Here is a 13,279-nt window from a genome sequence, read left to right on the forward strand (position 1 = left end):
ATGACCTCCAAATAAAAGAACCTCTAGGTTGCACTGATGATAACATAATTGAATTTCACATTCAATTTGTGGAAGAGAAGAGTGAGTCTGAGTCTAGTGTTTTCAACTTAAATAAAGGCAGTTACATGGATATGAAGATAGAGTTGGCTCAAGTGAACTGGGAAAATACTTTAAGGAATAGTTCAGTCGAAATGCAGTGGCAGACATTTAAGGAGATATATGATAACACTCAACAAAGTTACATTCCAGTGAGAAAGAAAGACTGTAGGAGGTGAATGAACCATTCATGGCTCAGGACGTTAAAGAGACTACCAAATTGAAAGATAAAGCATATAAACCTTTAAAGATTAGTGGTAAGACAGGAAATTAGACAGAATTTAAAAACCAGCAAAGATAGACTTAAGAAGTAAGAAGGAGGGAGAAATGAGAGTATTAGAGAGAGCTCACTAGAAATGTAAAAACAGATAGTAAGAGTTTCTACAAATATTTAAAAAGGGAAAGAGTAGCTAAAATGAACATTCATCCTCCAGGGAATGGGTCTTGGGGATTAATAATGGAAATTAAGGAAATGGCAGAAGCATTGAACAGAAATTTTGTCTGTCTTCACTGTAGAGGACAGAAATAACATTCCAGAAATACTTGTAAGTCAAGAGGTGAAAGGGAGGGTGGAACTTAAACCAATTGCAATCTCCAGGGAAATGTTACTGAGAGAACTATTAGAACTAAAAGCAAGCAAGTCACCAGAACCTGATGGATTTCATCCTAGAGTCCTAAAATAAGTGACTGCTGAGGTAGTAGATGCATCGGTTGTAACTTTCCAAAATACTCTTGATCCTGGAAAGGTTGCATCAGATTGGAAAATAGCAAATGTAACTCCTCTATTCAAGAAAGTTGGCAAACAGAAAGCATGGAACTACCTGTCAGTTAGCCTTATATCTGTCATAGGGAAAACACTAGGATCTATTGTTAGAGAGGTTATAGAAGGAAACTTAGAAAATAATAATGCAATTAAGCAGAGTCGAAACGTTTTGTGAAAGGGAAATCGTGTTTGACAAATTTATTAGTGTTCTTTAAGGAAGTAACAAACAACTTGGATAAAGGGGAACCTGTAGATGTGGTGCACTTCAATTTCCAAAAGCTGTTTCATAAGGTTCCACATCAAAGGTTACAGCACAAAATGAGAGTTCATGCTGTAGAGGGCAACAGATTATCATGGATAGAGTGTTGGTTGGCGAACAGGAATCAGAGAGTAGGGATAAAGGTGTCATTTTTTGGGTTAGCAAGCTGTAACCAGTGGAGTGCCATGGGTATCAGTGCTGGGACCTCAAGTATTTACTATCTATATAAATGTGGGAAAATGTGAACTGGCCCACTTTGGCAGGAAGAATAGAAAAGCAGTATATTATGTAAATGGAGAAAGATTGTAAAACTCGTGGTTTAGAGGGTACATGAATCACGAAAAGGTAGTATGTAGGAAGGCAAATTTAATGTTATTGTTTGTTGCAAGGGGAATGGAATATGTCAGCAGGGATGTTTTGCTATGGTTATACAGGCATTGTTGTGACCACATCTGAAGTATACAGTTTTAGTCTCCTTATTTGAGAAAGAATATACTAACATTTGAAGCAGTTCAGGAAAGGTTCACTCAACTGATTCCTGGGATGAAGGGGTTATCTTATGAGGTAAGGTTGGACAGGTTGGGTCTGCAACCATTGGAGTTTAGAAGAATGAGAGGTGTTCTTATTAAAACGTATGAGACCCTGAGGGGAATCGACAGGGCTGATGATGAGAGGATGTTTCCTGATTAGAATTGGGTTTACAATTTAAAGATGAAGGGTCTCTCATTTAAGATGGAAATGAGAAGAACATTTTTTTCTCTGAGCATCATTGGTCTGTGGAATTCTCTTTCCCAGAGAGCAGTGGAGGTACAAGTCATTGAATATTTTTAAGGCTGGATTAGATAGTTTCTTGATTGGCAAAGGGGTCAAAGGACATAGGGGATAGGCAGGAAAATGGTTTTGAGGTCACAATCAGATCAGCCATGATCTTATTGAATGGCAGAGCAGATTTGAGGGTGCGAATAGCCTACTCCTGCTCCTGGTTTATATGTTTGCCTGTATGTTCATATTGGGCGATACAGGGTGGAATATTAATGGAACTGAACTGCTTTTTGTGAGAGTGAGGTGAAAGGCACTGGTTGAGATGGGCTGGGAAGCCAACCGGTGCCCCATAGGGATTCCCCATGGCTGTTTAATATCCCACATCCGGGTTTCCTGACCAATAGCAGAGTGTGGGTGCAATGATGACCTGCTAATGAATAATTTTCAATTTAAAGGGAACCCCAGCAGGGCATCTTGAGGCTTTAGCCACCATTGCAATGGACGGGAGCCATGGAAAGGCTGCTCCCTATGTCATCCCCTAACCCCTTTGAGACTTCCCTGGAGATTCTGCTACAAGATCTGAGGGACTACCGAGAAGTGTTGCTTCCTGGTTATGGGAGGAAGAGACCAGCCTCTTAGACAAAGCAGGTATCGGCAGAAGTGCTTGAGGAAGTGAGCTGAGGAGTGTGGCCCCTTAAACCTGGATTCAGTGTCGCAAGAGGTTCAATAACCACAAGTGGGCAGGAAATGTGAGTGGCATCCCACTTTCAGGTGCCAACCCCTACACTCTAATTTCCCCAGCACTCTCCTCCACAACATTTCACACATTCCTCTCTCTCAAGGCACCTCCTCAAATCAGCATCTGAACAACCAACACTCACATTCACCTCATGTCTGTGCCATCTCACACTATGCCTCACAGCCACCACCCACAATGTTGTCAGTTCTCCTTTCCATTTCTGATCCTCATAGCTTCCTGTTTTGTCTCATTGCAGGAGAAGAGAGTGCATAAATCCAGGGAGAGGCAGAGAATTGGGAGTGGCCCTCCAGTGTGAGCCGTTCTCGACTGAGAGCCACTCTGTCCACTGCAGGGGAGGAACCATGGAGTTTGGAAGGGTAGTGGAGTGCATGGCCATTTATGATGGAGAGATAGGCGTCTCCCAGATACCTGGTGATGTAATTAGATGCCACAGTGCACCTAACGATCTATAATGTCATTTTGCTGTCACCGCTAATTGGAATGTGAGGATCTCAACAATGGTGGCTGAACCATTACCCTGTGTCAGTTCCAGTTCACGTCTTTCACCTGCCACATGTCCATCAAGTAGGACATTGGAGAATGAAGATGGAGAAATGGAACTTGAAAGTGAGGTCTCTGCTTATGCTCTCTTATCCTCTTCCCCTACTGCCCCTCAGACTGAGGACAATATGCCACCTGTCCTGATGATCGAATTGCTCCCTGCACAGCTGCGGGTAGGGCTGTCTTTGTTGAGACACTCTGAAGCCCCAAAACCAAGACACCAGGTGCCAAAGGCACCTCACCCTTCAGAGCAAGGGAATGGGCAGCCTGCCCCTAGCCCTGCTGAAGCCACAGAGGTAACACCTTATCGGGGTAATTATTAAAGGAAGGGGAACTCTTTTTAGTTGCATGAGAGAACACATTTGGATGACTATCAAAACCTCAGTGGGTTAATTTATTACAAAATATGAATGAATCATGCATTTTATTTCAAGTTCCTCTTTCTATTCACCTCCATTGTTGCCTCCCATCTTCCAAATGGACATTAGCCTTGAGGAGAATGTTATGATCAGAGTGGAAGCAAAGATTGTGAATGAGATGGAGAGATTTCTGACTGTGGGAATGGTTTCTGCTTTGGGACAGGCTGGTGTTTGTGGTGGCGATGGGTTCAACATTGTTATGCCCTTAGTTTCACACCCTCAGGTTATCTGAATCTTGCCTGGTTGAGTCTGTTGTGAGCATTTCTTGGCAGCTAGCCGAGTGGTTGCAGGCACTCTGACCACATCAGGCTCCTCCTCATCTTACTCCTCCACCTGTGAAGATGCAGAGCAGTCATGACCTTCCTGCTCCTGCAGCCCCAGCCCTCTCTGCAGCATGATATTGTGTCAGCAGACCACTCCTACCCTGGACACCCTTGTGCCTGTGCATTGAAGGCTGCCCACATTTGTCCAGGCACCGGAATCACAACATGCTTATTGCTTGCTCTTGTGGCTTTAGCTTATGTGGCTACAGCTGTGCCTCTCCTTTGCATCAGTGGTATGGCTCCTTACTGGTGTCATCAACTACATCCTCAGAGGGTAGCCCTTGTCTCCAAGGAGCCATCGGCTGACACCGCTTCGAGATGCAAATACCTGAGGAAGATGTGACTGGTGCAGAATAAAGGCCTCGTGGCAGCTTCCAGAATATCTTCACAGACATAGAAACGTAGAAACTAGGAGCAGGAATAGGCCATTCAGCCCTTCAAGCCTGTTCCACCATTCATTATGATCATGGCTGATCATCCAACTCAATAGCCTGCTCCCGCTTTCTCCCCATACCCTTTGATCCCTTTCAGCCCAAGAGCTATATCTAACTCCTTCTTGAAAACATACAATGTTTTGATCTCAACTACTTTCTGTGGTAACGAATTCCACAGGCTCACCAGTCTCTGGATGAAGAAATTTCTCCTCATCTTAGTCCAAAATGGTCTACCCCATATCCTCAGACTGTGACCCCTGGCTCTGGACTCCCGCACCATCGGGAACATCCTTCCTGCACCTATCCTGTCTAGTCCTGTTAGAATTTTATAGGTTTCTATGAGATCCCCCCTCATTATTCTGAACTCCAGTGAATATAATCCTAATCGACTCAATCTCTCCTCATATGTCAGTCCCGCCATCCCAGGAATCAGTCGGGTAAACCTTCGCTGCACTCCCTCTATAGAAAGTACATCCTTCCTCAGATAATGAGACCAAAACTGCACACAATATTCCAGGTGTGGTTTCACCAAAGCTCTGTACAATTTCAGCAAGACGTCCCTGTTCCTGTACTCGAATCCTCTGGCTATGAAGGCCAACATACCATTTGCCTTCTTTACCACTTGCTGCACCTACATGCTTATCTTTAGCGACTGGTGTACAAGGACACCCAGGTCTCGTTGCACATTCCCCTCTCTCAATTTATAGCCATTTAGAGAATATTCAGCCTTCCTGTTTTTTTACCAAAATGGATAACCTCACATTCATCCACATTACACTGCATCTGCCATGCATTTACCCGCTCGCTCAGCTTGTCCAAATGAAGCATCCCTGCATCCTCCTCACAGCTCACCCTCCTACCCAGCTTTGTGTCATCTGCAAATTTGGAGATATTACATTTAATTCCCTCATCTAAATCATGAATATATATAGTGAATAACTGGGGTCCCAGCACCGATTCCTGCAGTACCCCACTAGTCACTGCTTGCCATTCGGAAAAAGACTCATTTATTCGTACTCATTGTTTCCTGTATGCCAACCAGTTTTCTATCCATCTCAATACTCTACCCCCAAACCCATGCATTTTAATTTTACACGCCAATCTCTTATGTGGGACTTTGTCGAAAGCCTTCTGAAAGTCCAAATAAACCACATCCATTGGCTCCCCCTCATCAACTCTCCTAGTTACATCCTCGAAAATTTCCAGTAGATTTGTCAAGCATGATTTTCCTTTCATAAATCCATGCTGACCCTGTCCGATTCTGCCACTGTTTTCCACATGCTCAGCTATTAAATCTTTTATAATGGACTCTAGAATTTTCCTCGCTTCCGACATCAGGCTGACTGGTCTATAATTCCCTCTCTCTCTGCCTCCCTTTTTAAATAGTGGGGTTACATTAGCTACCCTCCAATCTGCAGGAACTGTTCCAGAGCCTATAGAATCTCAGAAGATGACCACCAATGCATCCACTATTTCGAGGGCTACTTCCTTAAGTACTCTGGGATGTAGATTATCAGGCCTCAGGGATTTATTGGCCTTCAATCCTATCAATTTCCCCAACACCATTTCCCTACTAATACTGATTTCTTTCAGTTCTTCCCTCTCACTAAACCCCGTGTTCCCCAACATTTCTGGTATGTTATTTGTTTCCTCCTTTGTGAAGACAGAACAAAAGTATGTATTTAGTTTGTCAGCCATTTCTTTGTTCCCATTATAAATTCCCCTTTTCTGACTGTAAGGGACCTACATTTGTTTAAAGCCAATCTTTTTCTTTTCACATACCTAAGGAACTTTTACAGTCAGTTTTTATGTTCCCTGCAAGCTTACTCTCGTACTCTATTTTCCCCTTCTTAATCAATCCCTTGGTCCTCCTTTGCTGAATTCTAAACTGCTCCCAATCCTCAGGTCTGTTGTTTTTTCTGGCCAATTTGTATGCCACTTCCTTGCATCTAATACTATCTCTAATTTCCCTTGTAAGCCATGGTCTGTCCACCTTTCCTATTTTACTTTTGTGCCAGTCAGGAATAAACAATTGTTGCAGTTCACCCATGTGCTCTTTGAATGTTTGCCATTGGCTAGCCACCGTCATCCCTTTAAGTAACGTTTCCCAATCCATCATAGCCAACTTGCGACTCATACCATCGTAGTTTCCTTCATTAAGATTCAGGACCCAAGTCTCTGAATCAACTATGTCACTGTCCATCTTGATGAAGAATTCTATCATATTATGATCGCTCATCCCCAAGGGGCCTCGCACAACTAGATTGCAATTTTTCCTTTCTCATTACACAATACCCAGTCGAGGATGGCCTGTTCTCTCGTTGGTTCCTCAATGTATTGGTCCAGAAAAACATCCCATATACACTCCAGAAATTCCTCCTTTACTGTATTGTTACTAATTTGATTTGCCCAATCTATATGCATATTAAAGTCACCCATAATTACAAATGTTCCTTTATTACATCCGTCTCTAATTTCCTGTTTAATGCCATTCCCAACATCACCACTACAGTTTGGGGGTCTATATACAACCCCCACTAATGTTTTTTGCCCCTTAGTGTTTCTCAGCTCTACCCATACAGATTCCACATTGTTGGAGCTAATATCTTTCCTCACTGTTGTGTTAATTTCCTCTTTAACCAGCAATGCAACTCCACCGCCCTTTCCTTTTTGTCTGTCCTTCCTAAATACTGAATATCCCTGGATGTTCAGTTCCCATCCCTGGTCACCCTGCAGCCATGTCTCCATAATCCCGACTATATCATACCTGTTTACATCTACTTGCAAGGTTAATTCACTTTATTGCGAATGCTCCTTGTGTTAAGGCACAAAGCCTTCAGGCTTGCCTTTTTAATATTACTTATCCCGTTCCCACTATTTTTCACTGAGACCCTGTTTGATTCTTGCCCTTGATTTCTCTATCACTTTTCTTATTCCGCTTTCTGTCTTTTGTTCTTGTCTTTGATTCCCCTTCCTCTGACCCCTTGCATTGGTTCCCATCCCCCTGCCATTTTAGTTTAAACCCTCCCCAACCACTCTAGCAAATGTTTCCCCTAGGACGTCAGTCCCGGTCCTGCCCAGGTGTAACCCGTCCAGTTTGTACTGGTCCCACCTACCTCAGAACGGGTCCCAATGCCCCAGGAATCTGAAACCCTCCCCTTCACATCATCTCTTCAGCCATGTTTTCATCCGATATATGCTGCTATTTCTACTCTGATATCCATGAAAACCTTCTGGTGACCTCATACCAGCTGAGCATTTAGGGAGTGGAATCCTTTACAATTGATAAAGGCTCCTGGATGATCTGAAGGTGCTTTGATTGCCACAAGTTTGCAGTCCATGACTCCCTGTACCTGTGGAAACCAATGACTGCAGCAAATGCAAGAGCGCTGAGATGATTCTACGATTCTATAATGATAAGTGTGTGTAATGAACAATAGTTTTAGTGCTCTCCCAACTTTGGCACAGGTCCCCAGATATTAATGAGGAGAACTTTGAGGGTTGACTCGGCTGGCTGTGGCTTTTTCTATTCAATGCCCAGTTTGATGCTGGGAGAGCCATCCAGTTTCATTCTTCTTAGCCTTATTATAACAGTTTGTACAACTGAGAAATTTGTGAGCCCATTTCAGAGAGCAGTAAGGAGTCAACCACATTGCATTGTGTCCAGAGTCACATGTACGCCAGACCAGTAAAAGACAGATTTCCTTCACTAAAACATATGGACATAAATGAACAGGAATGAAAATTGTCCTTATTGTACATTTCCTTTTGTCATTTTATTCAGTAAAGTGGTTTTACGCCGAACCAGTTCAATGGATGAAACTGGGGAGTTGGTCTGGTATTTAGCCCTCTGTCTGCTTCTGGCCTGGCTGATTGTTGGGGCAGCGTTATCGAAAGGAGTCAAATCTTCAGGAAAGGTAAAACAATTAATGATGAATCGAGTTAAAATTAGTGACAGATTTCTGCAACAATAAAACTCAAATTTATAAATCATTAGTGAAATGGGCTGGTTTATCTCACAGATGATGTTAACAGTGACTCTTTGGGCAGTGGGAGATCCATAATTGTTGAGCACTTCAGGCTTGAGTGTGATCTGAAGATCTTTCTCTTGAGTAAAAGAACAGCAGCAATTCCCCCAAACCCCTGAAATGTGCCCCTCGTTCTAAGGGTTTCAGTCCCTGATACAGGGACTTCCTGCTCTGGAAGGCTGGGAAGGACTGGCTAAGTGATTGAACAGATTAGGATTATGGTTTTATGAATGAAATGACATTTGCCTGGACGTCAAGAATGGCAAAGAAACGTGAGGCGTAAATATGTGGAGTGACATATATTCATCAGACTCTGTTCTCATGTCCTGCTTAAATATGCACCCACCCCTCGCCGAATACGAGACATAGGCCAGGAGTTTCCCCTCGGTGATTTGGGGGTGGGGCCCACTCGCTGAGGGGAAAATGATGCGGAATGACGTTGGGAGTAACCCCCGACGTCATCCCGGTCCCTTTAAATATTCACGAAGGCGGGTGGACAGCGAAATCAGCTGTTCGCCCGCTGACCTGTCAATGGCCAATTAAGGCCATTGACAGGCTAATTAACATTATTAAACACCCTGCCCGGCCATTCTTAAGGCTGGTGAGCAAGCCAGGAGCCCCAGCGGGCTGCAGATTATCAATGAAACTTCATTCACTGGCGGGATGAAGTTTCATGTCCTTTCTTTAAAAATTGAATAAATTTTATGTGTTTATTATTAACATGTCCCATCTCATGTGACATTGTCACATGTGGATGACATGTTAATAATTTTAATATTTATCTATTTTTAGAATTTACTTACCTCTCACGAATCTCCCTGAGACAGGACTTTGCCTCAGGGAGCAGTGTGCTCTTTCACGTGCATGGGCGAAAGAGTGCACTTTGACCGATGGGGATTCCCTCCACCCCCCGCACAGGAAGTGCATAGCGCTTCCTGTCGGGCAGGCCGCTGGGTGGACCTTAATTGGCCCGCCCACTCAAAATGGCGGCGGGCCCCGTTTCGGCGGTGGGGTTCGGCTGCCCACCCGCCGCTGAGCCGGTGGGGCCCACCCACCAGCCAATGGGTTAAATTCTGCCCACAATTAAGTTAGAATAATATTATGCTATTTGAATGCAGTTACAGTGTTAAATTTACACTCTTTGTGGTTATTAATCCCCCAATCATCTTCTGCTTCATTCTCTGCTTTGATCACCATCGGAGGTGTTTACCATTCAATTGGATTCAATATTGTAAATGTTGTACCAGTAATACAGGAAAATCTAACAAGTTACTCTCCATGTTCAGGTGGTTTATTTCACTGCGACATTCCCTTATGTGGTTCTGATCATACTCCTGATCCGAGGTGTTACCCTGGAAGGAGCTGATAAAGGAATTGAATTCTACATTGGAAGCCAGTCAGACTTCTCCAAACTGGCTGACGCTAAGGTAAACACACCAGAATAATCCATGGAATTTCAGCTGTAATTTTCAGCCAGGCTGTTTCATGCTCCTGTTTATTTATCTCTTGTGTTTAAGCTAATTAGTTAAAGGCCTGAGGGCTGATTTTGGATTGTTGTTCACTTATAGCCAAGATTTCAGTCATTGCTTGGGAATCAGTTGGAGATGATCATTGACTGCCGGTTTGAGAAACTTCCCCTAATGCCCACCCTCTGGTTTATGTCTGTAGCCATCTTTCAATCTCTCTGTTGCCTATCTCTGGCTCCGTATATCCTAACCTTTGACATGTGGCACCTGATCAGAGGGGTCTAAAAGTCACGTGCATGGCATTATTTTTGTCTACTCTTTCAACATGACCATCCTTTTCGAAATACTTGTTTATTATTCATGTTATATTTTCAGACTCTAGATGTTCAATTATCTGAATTTTCAGCAAATATTCCAGTATTGTTACCTCATTCTGATGTCAATTAACTGGATAACTTTCCCATGCATTGCTTTGCTCCCACTTCTGGAAGATTGAAACGACATTTGCTATTCACCATTGCCAGCATTTTACGGCCTCCCTGCAGTGTGTCTCCATCTGGTGGATGCGGTGAGCCACTTAAATCTCCATTTAGTTCAGTGGGACCGTAATGTGCCGCCAGGTGGGAGGGGCCTTAAAGTCCTGGCCCATTCTCAGCACTTTTTTCTTTGAAATTTATGTATGGATAGAAGTATCTCTGCTGTCTCCTCCCTCGCTTTAAGTATTTGCAGTTAACATCCATCTAAACCTGGGGTTTTAACCGCATTAAGCTTGGTTAGATTGTCTAGTATTTTTTCCCTTCTATCTTAACAGTTCAAATATGTCTCTTCACTTCTTCAACGCTGGGCTACCCAAACGTCAGGGGTCCCCTCTCAGCCCCCTCAGTTGAGTCCAGAAGAATGCAGAGTGCTATATTTGTCACTGACATGGTTGCAGGAGTTGCAGAAAGATGACATATTGCGATATCAGTCTGCCTTTGGACTCCATTCCAGATTTTTTTGTCAGGGTTTACGCCCTTAGTCTGGTTAAATATTGGCCACAAAGGAGTTTAGCATGTAGCTTCAAACCTCCATCACTGTTAGTTTCTATCCTTGACTAGTTTAATTCAGGGTGGTTGAAAAATACCCTGACTGGGATTTGTGGATCCTCGTCTTATATTCAAAGTCTTTCCTTTGTTGCTCTTTTCAATAAAAAAATGAAGGTCGCTGGGTGTCAGTGTACATGCAGCAAGTAATGAATCAAATCACTCACTGGAAAACATAGTGGAAAGCCAGTGGAAAGCATCATAGCTCCTTGGGGGAATTTGACAGAAATTAGTAGACAGGGAGATAGAATGATGGCCCTGCTGTTTAATGGAGTTACTGTTGACCAGAGGGAGCTTCATTCAGTCAGGTCTCCATTGAGCTATATGACTAACCCTCCACATTGTTCCTCATGGGTAATGTCGTTTTATCTGTTGAAAGAGTTCATGTAAAACTTCCTGGTGCTGATTAATTCTATTTTCTATTTTCCAGGTCTGGAAAGATGCTGCAACACAAATTTTCTATTCTCTTGCAGTGGGTTGGGGCAGTTTAATAACACTGTCATCATACAACAAATTCCACAATAACTGTTACAGAGATAGCATCGTTGTCTGTGTTGTTAATTGTGCTACAAGTGTGTTTGCTGGATTTGCTGTCTTCTCCATCCTTGGACACATGGCTCATGTACAAGAGAAGCCTGTTTCAGAGGTTGCACAGTCAGGTGAATGCAAAGTTACACTTACTGTCTTCTGTTAAAATACTTTCAAACTTGTGATAAAACTGTTTGGGTTCTGCAATCTCAGACTATTCATTGTATTGGCAAATTCTGGATCCAATTGTACTGCATTGGAGAGAAGAGGAGGGGGGGAGAGAGAGAGAGAGGGAGGGTGGGTGGAAAGGAGATAGGAGAGTGAGGAATTCAGGAGTGGAGGGGAGGTGAGGGGAGGGACAGGGAAAGTGTGGAAAGAATGAAGAGAAGAGGAAGGTGTGGGTCCAAAATGAGCAATTACATAATGGATTGAGGAGATGGGAGGAAAAGGATGAGGATGGGGTATGAGATCAGGAGAACAAGGTATAGAAGTGCTGTAGCATGGCCAAGTCACCGATTTGTAATAGAGTTGATCTGCAGACAACTTTCTAAGTGGTTTTTTACAATACAGCCAGCAGCAACTACACGTGTGCTTTCAACTCCATCTCTATCTCTACACTGACTATGAAGGTAGCCTGCTCCGCCAACACATTGGTTTACACAGATCATGTGATTTATATCACAGGACTATTCTTAAAGGTAGAGACCAGCATTTAACAAAACCATAATTACTACATTCCTCCCCCTTTAACTTTGCTGTACATATTGTATTTACAAGTATATTTATCTCATGACATTATAATATATACACAAGTCATGAAATTTACAAGTTCAGTCTTTCAGGTGGTTTCCTTGAACCTTCTCCACCTTCCCCTCCAAATTTGGAAATATTAGGCTCAGTCTTGTCCTAAGAAAGTGCCACATCAACAATTTTTCAGGTGTTGCTCCTGTGGTTGTGTTGGGGGGTCGTTTTGTCGTGAAAAATAAAGCATGCAGGCTTGGTCTCCAATGAATCACCTGTTAGTTTCTTCATATTTGTCTACAGCATCTAAAATTCTTTCCAGATAAGGTCTTGGAAGTAACTTGTACCCCTTTGATTTTATCTTCAGCATCATCATCCAGCAAACCATTGTGAGGGACTGGAATATTATCTAAGTAGGCACAGGTCGATAATTGCCTCCTTCGAGTGTTTATAGATGCTACTAGCCACGATTTTATTGTCTTTTCAGAACCTTCTTCCTTTTTGTCTTCTCCTTTCTACCACAGAGTTTAGTGTTGACTTTCAATTTGACTTCATTATTTACCAGAATTCTCTCAGGTAAAATTTCAACTTGTCTTAGTTTGGTAGCTGAGTCTCCCAAAACTTCGTTATCTGCTCGCCTCTTGGAAAACTCTCCGATTTTTGTTTGCAAAGCCTCTTTGAATTCATTTAGCTGATTCTTCAGCTCTTCTGTCTCTTTTTTTTTGTATTTGTTGGCAGCCTCCTGAAAAATTTAACATTGTGTCTTCTCTGCCAACTCATTCTTCAATTTGTTCAGAGAGGTGTTGGATTCTTTTTGTCTCTCTCCATACTTTTCCAGAGGCACAGACTTTGACCTGAGGAAATCTTGTAGTGTGTGAAAGTCTTTCAACAGGTTTTCCTTTTCCTTGTGAAGGTTACTCACTTCGTCTTGAAACCTGTCATTCAGCAGGGCCTTTTTGAGATAGACCACATTTCTTCAGGTTGTTGAACCCTTACACATGCCTTCTTCATCCTGTTGTGGTCCTTGAACTCTTTCTGCTAGTGGTCCTTGAGGCTCTTTCTGCCATACTTTGCCTTG

The 13,279-nt window shown here is 42.9% G+C and overlaps 2 protein-coding genes across 9 annotated transcripts in view; one reads left to right on the forward strand and one right to left on the reverse strand.

The window, feature by feature from the left end:
* LOC144683856 (sodium- and chloride-dependent neutral and basic amino acid transporter B(0+)-like) overlaps positions 1-13,279 on the reverse strand; it is a 435,158-nt gene that overhangs the window by 293,249 nt on the left and 128,630 nt on the right. The gene's annotated exons all lie outside the window — the stretch shown is intronic.
* Positions 1-13,279, forward strand: part of LOC144683854 (sodium- and chloride-dependent neutral and basic amino acid transporter B(0+)-like) — a 453,756-nt gene that overhangs the window by 151,548 nt on the left and 288,929 nt on the right. For all 8 annotated transcript variants that reach the window (XR_013577349.1, XR_013577348.1, XR_013577347.1 and 5 more), the window contains 3 exons: positions 8,141-8,273; positions 9,671-9,811; positions 11,363-11,591. Coding sequence is in view for 2 of the 8 variants with exons in the window: in XM_078547361.1 (XP_078403487.1) it covers positions 8,141-8,273; positions 9,671-9,811; positions 11,363-11,591 (503 nt within the window). In the remaining 6 variants the exon portion in view is untranslated. The remainder of the gene's footprint in view (positions 1-8,140; positions 8,274-9,670; positions 9,812-11,362; positions 11,592-13,279) is intronic.

The sequence above is a fragment of the Cetorhinus maximus genome, chromosome 8, assembly GCF_964194155.1.
Source record: "Cetorhinus maximus chromosome 8, sCetMax3.hap1.1, whole genome shotgun sequence".
Classification (NCBI taxonomy): Eukaryota; Metazoa; Chordata; class Chondrichthyes; order Lamniformes; family Cetorhinidae; genus Cetorhinus; species Cetorhinus maximus.